The sequence below is a fragment of the Anguilla rostrata genome, chromosome 4 (assembly GCF_018555375.3).
Source record: "Anguilla rostrata isolate EN2019 chromosome 4, ASM1855537v3, whole genome shotgun sequence".
NCBI classification, from domain to species: Eukaryota; Metazoa; Chordata; class Actinopteri; order Anguilliformes; family Anguillidae; genus Anguilla; species Anguilla rostrata.
The window spans coordinates 53984419-54004209 of NC_057936.1; the positions used below are offsets into that span (position 1 = coordinate 53984419).

At 42.3% G+C, this 19791-nt stretch overlaps 1 protein-coding gene across 1 annotated transcript; it reads left to right on the forward strand.

Moving 5' to 3' along the window:
• The first annotated feature begins 8520 nt into the window (after positions 1-8520).
• Positions 8521-19246, forward strand: LOC135253646 (ankyrin repeat and SAM domain-containing protein 6-like). Its single transcript, XM_064333213.1, has 16 exons — positions 8521-9139; positions 10010-10533; positions 11466-11510; positions 12044-12248; positions 12624-12730; positions 12870-13018; positions 13636-13870; positions 14405-14454; positions 14713-14913; positions 15123-15291; positions 15672-15847; positions 16407-16593; positions 16915-16982; positions 17220-17336; positions 17562-17658; positions 18152-19246. The coding sequence occupies exons 1-16, from the start codon at positions 8826-8828 to the stop codon at positions 18199-18201; spliced, it is 2694 nt and encodes an 897-aa protein (XP_064189283.1). The 5' UTR covers positions 8521-8825; the 3' UTR covers positions 18202-19246.
• The last annotated feature ends 545 nt before the right edge of the window (positions 19247-19791 follow it).

Sequence of the window (19791 nt, forward strand, 5' to 3'; positions counted from 1 at the left end):
GACTGTCTGCAATGCGACAGCGTTCACACTTCAGAAGATTACTGGTGGAGCGCTCTAGAAAACTTTCATTTTGCAATTTTATAATTGCTGTGGACCATAAATAAAGTATATGAATAGCTCTTCGATCTGAAACACTCAGATCAGTAATCATTTTCAGGTTCTCCTCATAATGGAATGCCCTCTGAGAAAGTGTCTAAAGTGTAATTCGTTTCTTTGGCATAAACAGCTCAAATGCATCAGACGTGCAAGTTATCCATAAATGTGGGCAGAGAGGAAGAACTTGATCCTTTTTTCTTAATTTATTCCAATTGAAGATTTCCATTAGTGACTTTTGCATTTGTAAAATGTTAGTTGCTCTGCTTTCAACTGCAAAGAACCTCATTAGATTAGATTAGTTCTACAATGTGACAACAAAGTTGTGCTCTTTCATGGGATTTCTGCTGACCCAGCATGTGTGGAATGGCTGGGGTTTCAGATGTGAATGTATGTACGTTTGGAGGGCATTGCGCAGGGAGATAAGAAAGCATCGAGTTAATCAAAGAGATGGAGGTGGGGGCTTGTAAAAGTGAGGAGTGACTGCAGAGCTGGTGGCTAAAGATGAAGCATTAAATTTACCGCGAGATGACAGTTTCATTGCCGGAAGCACTGTCTAAGCAACCTGAGTGATCACCCCCTTCCCAGCACCACTAGTCTTTCTCAATTTTTTAGATGTCAGCTGAGAGCATTGTGCAGGGGTGCATCCAAACCACAATACTGTATTTGGAAATGCGCAGATAACTTGTTGTAGTACAGACATTATCTTCCCGAGGTTGTACACTGATACTCTGATACTGATGAAATGTTTAGAAGATCAAAGTACGCTAACATGTGTGCATTAATTAATTCATCAAGTAATTTGTTGCACACAATTGAGCATGTATTTTAATACATTTCTGCAAATTGACAGATATGTCAACACACAAATCTATTTTGTATTGCATTATAGAATATGCATGCATGAGACTGTTCACATCACAGAGTGGCTGGGGGACTTTAAGGCAGACAACATCCTAGTGATCTGTTCCATTTTTGCTAAATTCCCACTTTGCCTAGTGGGTGAGCACCTCATCACCCTCTCTCACCCATTCTTAGGCTCATTCTGTACATGATTGCCTGTTCAGGATCTTTAAGGCATCAACAGATTATGGTCATGCAAGGGGTGTAATGATGAGTGAAGAGGAGTGGTACAGTCTTTACATTTTTAAATATTGTCAAATAGAAATGTATTACTCTGTGCAAAATGTGATATGATTAGCCTGCTGTGCTAAAGGGTTCCACCAGGAAGACTAATGACACAGCAACTCAGGTTCACTCAAGGTTCTGAATTCCACTGAATTCCACTAGCCACGCTGCTCTTACCTGATGGCTGAAGGTAAGTGGACATGGTGAGTGCTTGGATGAAAGCCTTTCAGGATGCTGCTGAAAGTGGTATTGTTAGGCCAGCATGGGATGATCTTCCCTCTGCATCCCTGTGCAGCAACAGAGACACTGGGACACAGAATCTACAACAAGAAATGAGTACTTGATCGAAGTATACATACAAAAGAGGATATATGAAAAACCAGATAGAGGCAATATGCATAAACTAGATGACGCTAGTTAGCCAACACAGCATTTAGTCAACACAAAACCTCTCAGGCCATACCACTATTTAGGGTCATTCAGTTAAGGGTCATTCGAGGATACTGATCTTTTTGTTTTAAAGTCATATATTTATAGCTTTTGCTTAGTGCTTTAGGCCATTGTCCTGTCACAACATGTAGATCTCTTACAGAGTGCAATAGGGTCTCTTCGAGGATTTGCTTGTATTTGGTTCCATCCATCATGCTTTTGGTGGCAATATGCTTCCCAGTCCTTTCTGGTGAAAAGAAACCCCATAGCATGATGCTGCAACCATTATGCGTGACAGTTGGGATGGTGTTACCTGGGTGATGGCCTGTGTTTAAAACATAGCACTTTACTTTCTGGACAAAAAAATGCTTTATGGAGTCTCAACAGATGGAATATTCCAGTGCTGCATTTCAGTAGTTTTGATATGAAAAAGTTTTTAATTTCGTTATTTAATCTCCAAATAATAGATAATTTTCATTGTGGTTGAATTTTAATATGAGATATTAAATGTATCACATTTGATCATGTCACTGGCCTCAGGTGGTGATGCCTAGATAATGATAGTTGACGACTGCAGTTATTGGATGCATTTGTCACATCCTCTGACAGATATATCACGCATCTCCCAGAGCAAATTCAACATTGTTGCTAAAATGTAGCTTTAAAACTAAGGAGCTTCTTCTGTATACATATGCTACGTACACTACATGGCCAAAAGTATGCGGACACCTGACATCCAACATCTCATCCAAAATTAAGAGCATTATGGTTGCTATAACAACCTCCACTCTTCTGGGAAAGCTTTATATCAGATGCTGGAGCATTGCTGCAGGTATTTGCTTCCATTCAGTCAGAAGAGTATTAGTGAGGTCGGGCACTGATTGGGCAATTAGGCCTGAATCGCAATTGGCTTTCTAATTGATCCTTTTTCCAGGTTTCCAGGTCACGGTAATTTGTCAGATGTGGGACAGTTCTGTTGGAGGAGCATGGGAAACGTGTTGAACTGGAGACAGGCATGATGCATTACCATCCCACATTCTGGCATATTCCTGTTGTCTGAATGTTCTGGCCTGGGAATATGTTCTGTGAACCATCACCCAAAATATGATAAATGACACTTTTCTGGACTGTTTAAACTACTCTCAAATCATGACGGGTCTGGGCTTTTCTGGGCTGTTAAAACTACTCACATGAAATCTCCTGCACTGCTGAGTTTGATTAGATGGATCGTTTGATATCACTGATATTTATATTTTCGACCTTAAAACTGCACAGGTGTAGTAAGAAGATATCCTACAGAAACATTTTTAGTTAAATGCAAAAGTATTGGGACAGTGACGCAATTTGTGTTGTTTTGGCACTGCACTCTTGGACATTGGATATGAGAAATATGAGGTTAAAGTGCTTCGGCTTTAATTTGAGGGTATATTCATCCATATTGGGTGATGCTTAAAGAACAATGGGACTTTTCTCACTATAATATTGACTTGAATTCTGTTGCTGGAGCTTTATTTAAAAATTGAGCTAGGAACTAAATAAATCATATAAATGATCAATTAACACTACAGTAGATGGTAACCACAAAATAACACAATACTGGGAATCTAATTCAAGCCAATAGGTGTGAAGGGGTAAAACGATTACAGAGAAGTACACCCACAGTTTTATACTGGTGGACATCAAATTCTCTGTTGACATCAAATTCAAGATGCTTTTACTAATTCTGCTCATATATCTTTTCACATGAACTTCAGGATATCATTTGGAGAATTTCCAGAAGAGAGTGTGACTGAACCACAGTTTTAAAGTGCCAATTCAAAACTGCCAATAAAGGCTGATGGTTTAAGAAGAGTGTCTGCTAAATGCCTGTAAGGTATGAGCAAACATTATGATTGTACGGAAGCCTGGTAGTGCTTCATCACCAAAGCTGTAGTTTTTATTTTTACTGCGGCTTATGTGTGTGGGCTACTCTATTCTAACCCACAAACCAAAATGTGACATGTCTACAGGCAACACAGCACTATAAGAGAGAACTAGTGCTTATTAGAGTAGACGAGCAGCTAGCACAAATAGTGAAAACATTCAGCATAACCTATTAATGGCACTACTAGAACTTTAACCTGTGCCTATAGAGCCCAGTCTCAGCTTGTGATGACAATATATAATTTATTGCCTGTTTTGTGGACTGGTTAGTTTGAACAAAAAGCATATAATTGTTGCCAAAATGACTTTGGGCTTTAGGGTTTTTGGGACATTCATACTGACTGCACAGTTTTAATAGGCGCTGTTGGTGTTACACTGCCCTCTTCAGGCTAACATTAAATGTTAAGGGGAAAGGTTACAATTAGAGACTCCAGACTTGCACCTAAATTCCTAAGTATGCTTCTCATTATGAATGACTAAATTACTCTGATCATGATGTCTTTTGGGGAGTACTCTCATATTGTGGAGATGATCCCATCTCTCCCTCTAGTAGTTTGCTTACCATGTTAAATGCACCTTTGTAGTCAGTTTGGCAAAAGGCATCTTCCAAATACTCAAATTCTAGTACATTGTATTGTGATCTGTTTCATATTAATAGGTCATTGAGTGAAACTCTCAGCTGCATGTTGAATGATCGCTACCCTGCTACAAACGTGGAGCTTTTTATAACAGGTATTACTCACTGAGTGCCTTCACAACAATTGCATTAAAATCAGACTAACCTGATCATTGTTTTATTAAGAACACCAGTATGGTAACGCACCACTATGATGCATAATGTCTTATCTACTGCTACTCATTTCAGGGAATTGTCTACAATATGAATTCCAATAGATTACTTTTAAATCCACATAAACAGACTTCAGAAATAGCTGATATGAAGACAGATGGCTCCGATAACACTACTGTACACATACGGATTATTTCAAGCAGCAGTCTCAGTTCTGTGCGTGTGAATGATGAATACAGATTTTCTCATGTATGGCTTAAGCTTGTTTCCTTTTCATGGCATGTTTCAGCATGAAAATAAGCAATGCCTATCACAGTAAGTTCACACTGTATGTCATCCCTCTCTCATTTACTTGAATGATCCTGTATATCATTTTCTTTTTGTCTTGCTTATATTCGTTTGGCTGGAAACATGAAATATGAAAGCACAGAGAAATACATTAATAAATTTACAATGGAAAATAGGTGCAAGGGATGAATGATAAAATAGACCAAATGCCTGAATGCAATGACATATTATGAGTTTTGACTTTGTATGTTCCAGTTCCGTTTGAAGATTTAGCAGTGCAGTTCTTCATGGAATAACATGAGGAGCTCGAGAATGTTAAATTTACAAATTCAATGTGCTAAAATGTTTTGCAACAAAACGAAATGTGTTTCTCCACAGGATACAGTAGAGAATGCATGTAGAGATTTATGTGTTTATGGCCATTTAAATGCTCCAGGTGCTGACATTTGGAGTCTAAAGAGTCATGAATGCATAAATAATCTATGGCAGAATTCCAAGTGTTTCTCATCATTTCTTCTGCATTTTCCATTAAATAGCTTTGGAAGACGCTTGAATAATTCCATATGTTTTAAGACTGAGAATAGGGATTGAGATGGGATAAATAACCCAGATAGTTATATTGTAAGCCATGGCCTTTGAACTCTGTCAATGCTGTTTTCAGATATTCAAATTGGCATGAAAATAAAAAATAAGAAAATTAAAAACTTAAATTTTGCGTGAAAATGTTAATCTCGGGATATTACAGTATTTGTGCTTCTTATCATTAAATAAAAATAAATGTTTTTTGGTTGTTTATAATTTTATCGAGTGATTATTTCCTCTATTATTGCAGATCTGAATAGTTTCAGATCTTCAGACAAAATGGAATATTAGTCAAACCAGAATAGACACAAAACACATTTTTTAAATTACAGTGTTGAAGTAATAATTTTGTAAAAAGTAATTGGCCCCTTAAACTATACTGTATATGCATTCCCCATGATCATCCAGATGCTTTTTTGCAAATGTGAGAGGAGCATTGCTGTTTCTATTGGTTAGCAGTCATTGCTACTCTCCCACAAATCCCATTTTTACCCTGTCTCTTTCTTATTATGGAGTCATGGGCGCTGACCTTAGCTGAGGCTAGAGAGGCCCACAGTTCTTTAGATGCTCTTCTGGGATCTTTTGTGACTTCCTGGAGGAGTTGTCACTGCGCCCTCAAAGACATTTTGGCAGACCGACCACCCCTGGGAAGACTCACTACTGTTCCAAGTGTTCTAAATTTTGAGATAATGGCTCTTACTGTAGTTTAGTGGATTCTCAGAGCCTGTGAAATGGCTTTGTAACCCTTTCCAGAACTTTTACAGATATATTTCAACAACTTTTTTTCTTCATCTTCTCTGAATTTTCTTTTGACCACGGCACTAAGGGCGTAATTACTATTCACATGGATTATATGGGTCTTTGATAACTTGTTCATTAAATAAATTAAGTAATCATTTTTAAAATGTGTTTTGCGTTTCCCTTTATTATTATGTTTGTCTAAAGAAAAGAAACTATTCAGTGTGACAAAAATGCAATAACAGAGGAAATCAGGAAGGGGGCACATACTTTTTCAAGGCACTGTTGACTGTTCAACAAAACTGGCCATTTATAGCAGGTGATTGATTCACATCTTATTTTCAGGGCTGAGATTAGGAACTGCAACCGGATTTATGTTCTGTATCATTTCTTTCCAGCAATGAACTTTCATATTGTGATACTTACTGTATAACAGCCTCATTAAACTTAAACCTGGAAATAGACAAGGGTAATGATCAATAGAAAACTGAAATATATTGTTAATATTGTTACACAATATAACTTATTGCCAAAAGATGATAATAGAGTTCAACACACAATGCACAGAAGGATAAACACTACTTAATTAAACAGCTACAAGTTAATTGCACATTTGACATATGAGCTTGAAGGCTTTCCTAAATGGCTTCTGGTTCAGTTTTGGTAAGTTGACTGGCTGTGGTGTCTTGTCTCCATCTTCCGGCAGGAATATGAATTACATATAATATTCTTCTTGGCAGAATCAGACTTTTGAAGCCTGAGAAAGAAATAGGGAATTGTCTTTTATCAAATAATTCAAATAAAAAAAAAAATCTTAAACCATTCTTATTTTCTTTGTTCTATTACAACATCTGTCAATTTGAGTATTATCACAAATGAGTAGCTGATTCCTTGTGTGTACACTGCCATGCACACCTTAGAAAAACCTCTGACAACCCACTCTAGTGGAGCTGGCTCACAAGTTACTGTGATGCTCCAATACTGAAGGATATACATGACACGGTCTAATTAATTACCTGTAGTGTGATTGACAACTCTTAGCAAAAAAAAAAAAAAAAACTTTTCATCCGAAAAGAAAATATTACAATTCAAGAAGCCAAGAAAATGCTAAATAGAGGGCAAGGTCAGCTGTGAAAAAATTTGTCTTTAATTGATTAATATGCCTTTGGCAATGAATGTCCTTCCAGTCCACAAATGTATTGACGTTTAGAATGACTGGTAGAATGAAGGCAATAGTACACGTCAAAGGGAATAATATGAAAGGGAATAACCACTATATTCTTTCTCCTAAATCTTCCTTTCCATATAATTCAGTTGATAAAAAATAAAATTCATTTCACACAATATGAGTGGTCTGAAAATAAACTTCCACTGTATCATAATCTTTCAGTACTAAGTGAACCTTTCCTGAAGAAGAGTCACTTGAATCAAACCACAACAGTCACAATAAAATTTTGTTTTGGAATAAAATAGTGTTTGAGTATAAATACAAATCATATTTTCTGACAGCTCAGTATCTGTCTAGAGTGGTGTGGGTATCATTTTTGTCAGTGTTTCAGGCCGACACAGTATGTAGTGCTGATTAATCTTATATAACTTGTTCAAAAAGTTCTGAACTAACAGAGCAGATGCTGTAAAATTTGTTGTAGTGACTTTCAGAGCTAGAATGTGTTTCATATTGTACCTGTAGTCATAAATATGGAGCGGCATTTCATCAAATATTTATAATTTCATTAATGTTTTCATTAGTGACTTTTTAGCTGTTTATTAAATGATGATTTTCCGTTTATACAGTTACTACAGAGCTACAAATAAGTGTTCATAATAACAGGTTTCAGGCAGAAATGTGTTCTCTAAGTTTTTGTCTTTGAATACTCTTACTGCTTTCTTATCTGTCACATACAGGCATTTTTTTCACAACAAATTTCAAGTCAAGGACTGGAAATAAGCCATTGAATAAGACTGGATGTTTCATATTCATAAAAAGAAAATATTTGATCTATCCAACTCAATATGACCCAGTTGGTAATGTGTAGTTCAGACATTAAAGACATGCGATGTAGGCTACAGAGCTGCAGAGGTGATGCAGTAAATTAAAATTAAATATCAATCCATTTGCATCCATATGCACAAACTAAATGAATCAAATAAAAACATGAAATGTACCAAAAAAGTTATCAGAAACAAAATGCAATGCATTAACACATTAGCTCTCATGACGTCAATGAGTTTATAAAACGAAAATGTCAATATTATATATGTATGACTTTACATAGCAGACATGTTGACCCAATAAAGAATGAACAAGGAGCTCACTAAAAATAACAGAAATAGGGATAAACATCTGTCACTATATGGATAAAGCCAAGGTCAGAAAAAACAGCCTTACCACTTACAGTACATTAGACAGGAAGCCGTATAGTTCGTTTTAACGTAGAAAAGGATATCCAGCGACTACTGTGAATTGCAGCGGCACTTTAGCATCTGTTCTCCTTTTTTGCAACTTACGGTAAATGAAGCGGTCAGAAAAAGAGCCCTTTTACGTCTTGGATGTTGCGCGTGCGCAAACTTTACGGGGGACAGATTTCTTGTTGGATACATGGCTAACTATAAAGCTACACCGGCTACAAATAACGTAACGGGACGAATTAACGAAAAACGTTATCTTTTTAAATAGTCATTTAGGGAATGCGGAGGAGACACTAATGCTTTTTGAATACTTACATGAATGATTTCAGCGTTAACAGAAAATTTGAAACGCAATGTATTTTAAACATGGGCCGGCGACAGACGTTCTAAATAGCGGAGAACAACTTTCAGAGCAAAAGTACAAGATAAAAAACACCACCCCGAGATGAATTACAGTATTCCAGCCAACTCGCTGCTGTTGTTCCGTGCTTGTGATGAGGGGGACTACGAGAGTGTCAGGAGGATTCTTGAACCTGGAGCAAGCGAAACCGGGACTCAGTGTCGATCTGAATGTAACGTTGATCTCTCCCGAGCCCTTTCGCTTGTACCGGTGGATTGCACGGACGAAGAGGGAAACACTGCGCTCCAGTTCGCCGCAGCGAGTGGTCACGAAAACCTGGTCAGGTTTCTACTCAGAAAAGGGGCCTCCGTGGACAGCCGTAATAACTATGGCTGGACCCCGCTCATGCAAGCTGCAAGGTGTGGTACCACTTACTGTGCGTGCTTATTGGTCAAAACTTTAATAGATGGTACATGGGGTGATTTGTTGGATCATTTGAGTAGGCTATGTGTAGTTCATACGTGATCCATTCTTTTTTGCAAACTCGTGGTGTCTACAATAATAATAATAAATAAGATAGAAAACATGGGAGAGGAAGACACATTATATACATTCGATTTAGTAGACTTAAATTTTTTTTATTTTTTTATTTTTTTTTTTACAAGGGATGATGCATTCCTGAAAAATGATCGCCTTAGAAGTACTGGAAAGTTTTTGTGTAGATTCGGGAACTTTGCACATATGAACCGTAAAGAATAGTGGGTTACAAGTTACTTTTGTGTATTGTTTATACTGAAGTCATGATTGTTTTTGGGTGGCAACGAAGACTTGTTACCTGTTGGTGAACCGGGTTGCGATTACATTTGAATCGGTGCCAAGCGGCGCTGGTGAAATTGCGTTCCAATACCAAGAGGAGGCTTATGAAACAAAAACAGTTATGAATAAACGTAAGAGATCCAAAACTGGAGTTTTTTTCAGTATTTTTTTAACTTTTCTTATTCTGCACTATACTTAAATTAGTAATTTCTCCTTGTTGCAGAATATTAGTAGGCTTTAGACTCCTGATGCCTCCAATGTATTTAGTTTAGTCAATGAGTTACTAATTAATAAATTACTGAATAACTTAACCAGACTGTGCAATCATTTTTACACCTCTGTTTGTTCCAGCAAAGCAGCTAATGGTTTAGAAATGTCAGTCCTGCATAGTTGTAGTACCAGGGAGAACCGTCTCCAAGACAAAACAATGCCCAAAGTCCAGTTTGTGCTAAAGTCGTCTTTTTTAAATGCAGGTTTGGGCACCTCAACGTTGCCCAGATTTTGCTGGAAAATGGGGCGGAAATCAACGGCAAGAACAGAATGGGGGCCAGCGTGCTCACCACGGCAGCCAGAGGGGGCCACACCGGCATGGTCAAGCTGCTGATGGAGAGCGGGGCCTTCGTGGACGACTACGACCACCTGGACGTCCCCGAGGGCAACGGCAACAACAACAACAACGGAAGCGGCGGGCCCAGGGAGTTCCTGGACGTCACCGCCCTGATGGCAGCCGCTCAGCACGGGCACGAGGCGGTGGTCAGGCTGCTCCTGGAGTGGGGCGCCGATGTCAACGCCACCCTCAAGACCACGGGCTGGAGCCCGCTCATGCTGGCCACACTCAGCGGGAAGGTGGGCGTGGCTCAGCAGCTGGTGGAGAGAGGTGCCGATCCCGACCAGGTCAACGTGCTGGCCAAGACCGCCTTCGAGATCGCCCTGCAGCTCAAGCAGAAGGATGTGAAAACCTACCTGGACTCCATAACCACTGTGCGCCCACAAACAGGTGCTGCCACTGTGGTCGAGATGGAGGGACTGCTGTCTGTCTGTTTAATCTGAAGCGACCAAGCCCACAAGAGCTCTTTTTCATTGTTAGCAGGGATTAATATTCTGCTAATGAATCATTACTTTCATGTTTTACATAACTCACATTTGCATGGTTGCCTTAAGCTGCCAATTATTGTGAGTGATTTGGCTCTTTCAAGAATGACTTCTTTTGTCTTGGTCTCTTTTGGAGATTCTGCCTGTAAGATTAATATATTCCATGAATTTCTCTTGGTGTCTAGTGCAATTTCTCATTGAACATACTTGCAAAAATAAGGCAAATTTTATGATACAAGGATAGGAGTTTGAGCTCCCTTTGTTGTCGACAGCACTAGTGTGTGAAAACACAATTCACTAATAGCCATGTTAAATTTCTTTTGTTTAAGTAGAATTCACACTTTCCTGCAAGTAAGTAGACGAAGGCTCCTTTGGAGTTTTAAGACCTCATTGATTATTGCGGTGATAATCGTCTTTCAAACCTGTTTTGTCTGATGTTTGAATTGTTAGTGGGAAGGAAGACCTTGGCTAAAGCGTAACACTGATTTGGTTCTTGTCTTTTTGTGTAGATAAATAATACTTTTTGGACAGTTGGCAAATAGATGTCCTTTGAGCAATAGTGTCTAAAATATTTGCAACATCCACGTTGTCGGCTTTAATATTCATCCAAATAGTGTTAATTCATCTCATTGCAATGTGTATGTGTATGGCTGGAAAGATAGCCTAGTCTACAGCATAGACATAGACACAGACATAAACCATGCTTCTCCTGCTATTCTTCACTGTTCTGAGCCAGCTTTTTTTCAAAGTACTAGACCCAAACTGCGCAGAGAGCACCATCATCCTTTCAAATTACCTTTTTGGTTTATATTCTTTTGTTCTTTTTTACTGTTCAAGATGATGACAAGAGAAGGCCAGATGTATTCAGTGCCCTGAAATTAGGTAAGTTAATTTCCTTTCGATGTAACGAGCACACATTCACACTTTTTGATTGCTTGTATGGTGGTTGTAATTTTATAGCTGTTGTATGGTGGTTGTGATGTTACTCAGACCATTAGATGGAACACTGAGCAGTGAGTTTCCCCTCTGCTCCATTGGTTCATCACATTAGGTAGTGACTGCCCAAGGGTAAAATCCAGCATGGCATTTACAGTCTTGCATGCCACTCTGTCTCCAGGCATTTGTGTGCATATCGGAAAAGGAAACGTGGGAGTAAGTTAGCGTGGCTTTAGAATTAGCATGAACCAGGCAGGAATAATATTGAAGGAACCACATTTGGACAGTCATTTGATTACATTCCGTTTTTTGTCTTGCACTGTTGGTTCTGCCACATTGACTGATGACCAAACGAGACCTGTGACTCTCATACATAGACGGCTGGGGCAATTGTATGCGCATGTGCCTGTATGTACGTGTGTGCATATCTCTGTGCCACGGTCTGTGAGTCTGTGTACACGTGTGTGTGTGTGTGACAGGGAACTCCCAGCTGGTGAAGGAGATCCTGGATGAGGATCCGGCCCAGGTGAACATGGCGAACGGGGACGGGGCGTCCCCGCTGATGATCGCGGCGGTCAGCGGGCAGCTGGAGGTGGTGCAGCTGCTCGTGGAGAGGAGTGCGGACGTGGACAAGCAGGACAGCGTCCATGGGTGGACCGCTCTCATGCAGGCCACCTACCACGGGTAACTTCCTGTGCTTCAATGCATTCAAACAGAGCCTCTTGTGAAAACAGATCTAGCATGGCTCTTTTAGATTTTCACAAAAGATGAAGTACATTATGGAATTACCAAATTAATTTTTATTTGTCTGATTACCCTTTTGATTTGGCAGTATGCTTTGGTTTTTGTAATGGTTCTTCATCACTTGTTCAATACGTTTGCAGGACTTGGTTTGTGTAAATGTTAAGATCAGCATATATTTAAACCATTGATCCTCTTGTGAATAATTACTACCATAACAAATCCGTGTTTGCTTGCAGGGGTCTGCTGGCATAGAACAAGTTGCCAGACTCTTTACAATTTTGGCTGTGCTTTTGCTTTTCACCTCTCACTTTGAAGGAATAAGGATGTGGTGAAGTACCTGCTGAACCAGGGAGCCGACGTGAACCTCCGCGCCAAAAACGGCTACACGGCCTTCGATCTCGTCATGCTGCTGAATGACCCGGGTGAGTCCTGAATCGCTGCCCGGCGTGAAACAAACGCATTTATATCTGTATCATGAGCTCACGGCCACTTGCCTTCCTTCAGATCCCAGCGTGTCATTCGGTGACGGTCCCTAAGGCGCTCTGTTGTTGCTGTTTTCAGACACGGAGCTGGTGAGGCTGCTGGCTTCCGTGTGCATGCAGGTGGATAAGGACAAGGGCAAGTCCAGGACTAGGACGTCCCTCTCGCGCTCCAAAAGCAGACAGTCCCTCAGCGTCCCTGTACCCCCTGACGACAAGGGGGGGCTGAAGGTATGGTATTGTCAGTGGTGTAGTGAACTTCAGGAATTGACAGAAGCATGTCTGGGGAGTCATTTTTTGTTATTGTCATATTTTGCAGGTCAGATTCACCAGAAATGTTCTGCATTCTGCATTTTCTGGGGTTCAGTTTTCCCACAGACCAGCAAGTAGATTCTCTCTTTCAGTAGGCTGTCTGGTTATTGAAAATGTGATGTATTTAGTGAAAGCTTCAATCTGCCGGGATACAGGTGTGTGGGTCAACACAAGCTGTGTTGTTTAAATTAGTGCAAGCACAGATATGATGAAGCTACTTTTGGGGCCAGGGCTTCACTTTTTTGACCTAGATATAACTAACTTTACTGTTTTTTCTATGTTAAAGATGGCAGTTGTCAGTCAAATTCAAACAAAAACGGTCATACTTTTGTATTCCTGAGACTAACACTGATGTTCTTTTGGTGGAAAACTGTCATACCTTACCCCAAGTTCAGATCTCCAATCTTTTGGTTACAATCAGCAGTTTCTCACAGTTTCGAGTGTTTGTGCTCTCAGTGTGCGTGTTGCTCGGGGCAGTTCGGTGCATAGCAACATGTACATGTCGCCATGCCTGACGTGACTCTTGTCGCCGACAGTCGTGGTGGAACAGGATGTCCAATCGGTTCCGGAGGCTCAAGCTGACCCACACTCTGCGGCACGGGCTCTCCACCAACCGCCTGGCCCCCTTCCCGGACGACCCCGAGGTGTCTCTGGACTCCACCATGAAGGCGGACGGGAAGAGCGGCGGGCCCAACGGCGCCATGGCGATGCCTCCCGGCCTGGGGAACGCCGACGTGAGCGTGGCGTGGAGCGCCAAGAGCAAAGACAGCGGTGAGAGAGGGCAGAGCGTCCTGTCACACTCAGCAGCGAATGTACCGTGCTTCTGAACTGCTGCTGCTTTTGACTGGGGAGAGATTAGGAGAGGCTTCAGAACTCTCTTTACATCTCTCTGTACAGTCAGTGCTGCAAGTCATTCTGTCTATACTGGATACAAGTATCACAAGTGCAAGTACACCCCAATGTGTTTCAACTTTTATTAATGTTCACATTGTCATAAGTCTCTAAATTAGAAAACCACAGCCCATACAAACCATTTTGGACGTAATGTCAAGTTATGTATGGTGAAAAAGAATTTAGTTTTTCATTGTACAGACACAGACACTTGACATTAATTATGAACTCATCTGTTCATTTTTGCTGTTGCCCTAAAAAAACATTTGGTTTTGTCTGTCAGTCTTTTAACTCACCAAAATGGTGAAATAAGCATGTTGTACCACTAGACACCACTAGAGGTCTTAAATCAGCCATATGATAGTCTGAAATCTAAGATGAAATTTGTTTGTTATATGTTTGTTTTTTTTTCAGGCATTGGCAGAACCAGCACAGAAAAAGATGACTCTCTTATAACAACAATGGTTAGTGTTCACGTTTAAGCCTAAGGTTGAAATAAAATAATTCTAAAATGTGCTCCAAGTCCAAGCTGAAATGTATGTAGTTTATATCAGTCAGCTCCAGGAAAAAAAAAAGGGTAGAAAGGATTTTCAGGACTGTCAGTTTTAAACAGCAGTATTAAAATGAATTTATTTGTAGACATGTTCCAGGTTGCCATGTTCCATCATACCCCATCCCTAAAGAGAGCTAAGGCAACTGACCACCTCCCCCTGCCCCTCCAGCTGAGAAATGGCGCTCCCTTGACTCGCCTCCCTAATGACAAGCTGAAGGCCGTGATTCCGCCCTTCCTCCCCCCGTCCAACTTCGAGCCCTGGAACTCAGACCGGTCCCGTGTCCTGAAGGAGGGAAAAACGGAGCCGCCCCGCCTCACTATGCCCCAGAGGGGGAAGGCCAGCTTCAACAGCAGCGGCAACTCCGACATCGTGAGTGCAGTAAAGCAGGGCTGACCACAGCCAGTGCACTGAGCAAATGTGTGTGCACAGTAAACTGCCCAGTGTTAATTCAACTCTAACAAGGTACATACAGTGTGAGTCCAACAGGGACCACATGTACTCTGTAAGAGTTGAACACTAAACATTTTAATGTGTGATATGTGATGAAAGTTGTCGAACTCGCTCATTGGGTTTCGCAGACGTCCGTCAGCCGCGTGGTCACCCGCTCCATCAAGTTCCCCAGCATCACCAAGGGTCCCGCCTCCCCCTCCAACTCTGGGAACTTCAACTACTCCCCCCACTCTTCTGGGGGCTCCAACGGGGTGGCCGGGGTGAACAGGCACGCGGTCGACCCACACAACCGCTCGGGTACGCACCATCTTCTTCCTCCGCCCGGTTTTCCAGTCTGGCATTTAGCACATGCTCTTATTCAGAGTGGTTTACACAGATTGCATTTTTACATTCAAACCATTTATACAGCTGGATATTTTGCTTAATAATTCAGGTTAGGTTCTCTGCTCAGGGGAACAAAGGCAGCTTCTACAACCTTTGAGTTGCAAGCCCAGTTCCCTTTCCACTATACTACACTGCCACCCCTGTCCCCCCTTCCTTTCTCTCCTTTCCTTCTCTGTTCTATATCTCTGTTCTGCCTCTTCTTCCCTCCCTCACTGTGAGGGGGGAAGTGGGTGAGTGACAGTAGTCGCTGAAATGTTTCCCCACACGCCTCCATGTTCCCTGCTCCCCCTCAGGGGGAAGCTCGGACAGCGTCCTGTCCCAGATCGCCGCTCAGAGGAAGAAGGCGGCGGGCCTCCTGGACCAGAAGCCCCAGGCCGCCGAGACTCCGCTCCCCGCCGTGCCCGACATCAGCCTCCCGGACATCCACAGCACCCCCAGCCTGGTGGCCAGCGACGTGCACTCCCGGAGGGTATAGGACACCCCCACTGCTCCCGGGAGTCTGTCAGGGAGGAGACCAGAAGGGTCCCTGTGTTCTGCAGCTTTTTTCCTCTGCCATGCTCAACAGAAAGAGCGGATTACAGTACAAGGCTGCTGTCAGATTTGGGGATTAATAATCTTGGGTGTTTGGGGGGGGGGCAGGGCTCTGGGCTGAAGGAAGAATAGATTTGGGAGGGTGGGGTTGACATGAGGGATTACTCGGCTGTTCTGTGCATAAATCAGACAACTGTCTGACTGTATGAACTTGTGTTTGTTTGAGGGGTATGGATTATCTGGGCAGCTCACATTTGACAAATAATATTTGCACTGTTTAGAGATTTGGGTAATAAAGCTCACAAAATGGCTGAAGGTCAGGACCTTGCTACATCTTTCCATTTACGGGACAAAAATGATGGTGTCTACCTTGAAATATGTTACAGTGTGACCTTATAGGATGAGCGAGGCTGTTTTGGGTCAGGCTAAATCCTTTGTTTTGGATTAATTTTGCAGTTCAAAGGTTGATTTGTGTCTGTCTTTGTTCCTCCACGCAGAAAATGGACCTCATGAAGAGGCCACAGTCGGGAAACTCGTCCACTTCGAAGAGCACCTCTCCCACCCTGACCCCCTCCCCCTCCCCGACTCCCAAACCGCCGCCGGGGGACTCCCTCTCTTCGGCCTCCTCGCACCCGCGCTCCAAGAGCAGCGGCGGCTCGAGCAGCGGCACCATCACAGATGAGGGTGAGCCGGTCCCCACAGAGGAGCAGTGTTCTGCAGTGGCTTATATAAGCAGTTCTCCCCCTTCCACACTGATAACGTTCCATTTCATACTGGGCACACGCTGTCCACTATCTAATGTCACACTGTCTGACTCGTTTCTGAATTACTACAATGCCAGGCACCGAGTTAGATGTGCTATTTCAAAGGGGCAGAGATATATGTCCTTAGAATGGTTCAGTGATTTACATCAATGATGTGCAGCTGCTACATTGGGAGATTTGAAATTGTAATTTGTCAGGCTTAATGTCAGTGTATTACTGAGTGTTTTTATTTTTATTTCAGATGAGCTTTCAGGCATTCTAAAGAAGCTCTCACTGGAAAAATACCAGCCTATATTTGAAGAGCAGGAGGTAAGACAACGAATGAGCTCTCTGTAGTTTCTTGTGCTCTCTTGGGAGCTGTCTGCATTGTAGTAACATCATTTACAAAGTGTTTCCATGTGTGAGATTTGTGTGTTCCGTTAATTTGTGGTTTTTTGTGAGTTCCTCTATTTTGTTTTATTTGTCAATGATCGACCTGCACTCTGTCAAAGAAAATTCCATTTGAAGTAGTCTGTTCTTTTTAAAAAATATGTTTCTCCTTTGCAGGTAGACATGGAGGCCTTCCTTACCCTGACTGACGGGGATCTGAAGGAGCTCGGAATTAAAACAGATGGGCCCAGACAGCAGATCCTGGCAGCCATATCTGAGCTGAACGCTGGAAAGGTAGAGCTGTATCATTAATCTTCACCTCCTTTGAGGGCATATTTTAGGATTGACGGGGTGGTGTAAAGTTTACTCTGCGCTTTATTTTCACCACTCAAATCCTTCCCATTAGTGTGTGTGTGTGTGTGTGTGTGTGGATTATGCATTCGCCATGTTTATCTTGCGTCCTCCAGAGTGCTAATGTTTTCTAAGGCTGTAATCCTGTTGTGTGAATTGTGGTTTCAGGGCAGAGAGAGGCAGATCCTGCAGGAAACCATTCACAACTTCCAGTCGTCGTTTGGCAGCAGTGCCAGTAATCCGCGGCCCCCTGGGTACCCTCGCTGTGAGTGCCGCTTCAGTGAGCTGAAGACGCTCTTAAGCAGTGTGACTTTCAGTGCGCTGGAAATGAAGTTTTTACGAGCACAAACGCAGCGGTGTAGTGTCAAAAATGCCATGATACATTTAAATCAGAGCAGCATTAATATGATAGCAATTTTGGAATCTGAAATTCAAAAGCTCATATGGCGACATTGAAAATAATCCAAGAAGAATAACTAGCAGGTTTTGTGTAACTGGATAAAGAATAGATGGCATGATTATAAAGTAAGTAGCCAGTAACCAGAAAACAGTTGCTATAAGAGAAGTTATTTTGCAGAGGGCAGCACACCCCTACTCTTACAGCATCTTTATAGGCTTTCTTTTGATAAACAGCAGAAATAGGCTGTTTCACCTGTCACAAGTTTTCTGGACAGCCTCTATACATATTGTCATGGATACTGAAATGTGTGTCTTGCATGTGTTTTCGTGTATGTGACTGTGTGTGTCCTGTGCTGTAGCTCCAGCAGGTTGGGTCCGACAGCAGGTGCGCTCCTCCAGCAAGAGGTAGTTTCCGTGGCGCTGACCCCCCCACCCCCCCACACGGGGGGAAAAGCTGTGGAACCCCGCAGATGTGGGCGAAGGAGCCCACGCGTGAGGAAGGAGGGTCTCATGGACGCCAGTGTCCCAGTGCACAGTCCGGTGCAGGAGGACACTGCAGCGCAGACGCCGGGGCCCCCGGGGGCCCCCGCTCCCGCCCCCTCGCCAGGGGCCAGGGAGGCCCGGGGCCACAGGGCCGCAAACGGCGACCCGCTCCCGGCCGTTCTCAGACAGAGCACAAAGTCATGTGCCGCAACCGCTTCACCTGCGCAACACTGCTGTCTCACTGAGGGTGTGAACGTGCCCTCGCTCTGTGTAACGGGCTCTGTGTAATGGGCTCTGTGTAACGGGCTCTGTGTAACGGGCTCTGTGTAACAGACTCTGTGTAATGGGCTCTGTGTAATGGGCTCTGTGTAACGGGACTCTGTGTAACGGGCTCTGTGTAAAGGGGCTCTGTGTCACGGACTGTGTGTAATGGGCTCTGTGTAACGGGCTCTGTGTAATGGGCTCTGTGTAACAGACTCTGTGTAACGGGCTCTGTGTCATGGGCTCTGTGTAACGGGCTCTGTGTAATGGGCTCTGTGTAACGGGCTCTGTGTAATGGGCTCTGTGTCACGGGCTCTGTGTAAAGGGCTGTGTGTAAAGGGCACGGTAATCCTGCAAAGCTTCGGTCAGCATGAATAAGGGGATAAGAGGAGGAAACGACCTCTGGTGTGTAGTCATGGTCACCAGAGCGCCAATGGCATCAGAAAGGTTCTGGTTCCTCAAAACGACAGTTGAGGATGAGTACAAGGAAAATGCTTTTTTTTCTTCATGTTTGCATTTGATGTTTTTGAGAAAAATTAATCTTATAAGAGGTTGAGTATAATTTATTGTTCTGTTCTAGGTTGTTGGTATGTATGCACACAGTTACTAAAATATGTGCTTGAGTTTGATTATCATGAAGATATTAAATTTATTGAAAGGTCTTGTGTTTATTATGTATTTTGCTATGCAATAAATATTAACGGAGCCAATAGTTTGCTCTTGTCTTTATTATACTTGAATATTGCAGTTGTTTCAGATTTGCGTGCCTGTCTCTGGCATTACCATGAACAGATTTATAAGCACAGTACAATTGCTGCATACATTTTGGAATGTTTTGTGTGCTTAGCTTGGCAGCTTTCCCTAGGGCAGCTATGAGGCAAAATTTCTTGACTTGAGCAACTGGAGATATGCAAGATTATCAATGTGCAGTTACCCATCTGGGATTCCACCCTGCTACTTTCTGGTAATGAGTCTAAATACCCGAACCGCTATTCCACTTCTAACAATCTGGCACAGCATCAACCTGTTTCAAGCTGTGTACAGAACTGGGACCCCACCACTGGCCTCTGCATTCTCACCACCAATTGCTTCAAATTGTACAGCTATTGTATGCAGTGCCTTCAGAAAGTTTTAACCCCCCCACTGATCATTTCTTGTTGTTCTGCTCCAGATTTGCAGCCTGTGTTTTTAAGATTCATGATTCAATACTTCATTGCCATGGATTGGAATTTGCCTCAGTGCAGCTATTAAAAAC

Bases quoted from the DNA above. Each gene is read 5' to 3' on its own strand.
- LOC135253646 (XM_064333213.1), top strand. From the start codon at position 8,826: ATGAATTACAGTATTCCAGCCAACTCGCTGCTGTTGTTCCGTGCTTGT. The intron at 13,871-14,404 runs GTGAGAGAGGGC...TTTTTTTTTCAG, and splicing joins CGCCAAGAGCAAAGACAGCG to GCATTGGCAGAACCAGCACA. The intron at 14,914-15,122 runs GTGAGTGCAGTA...TGGGTTTCGCAG, and splicing joins GCAGCGGCAACTCCGACATC to ACGTCCGTCAGCCGCGTGGT.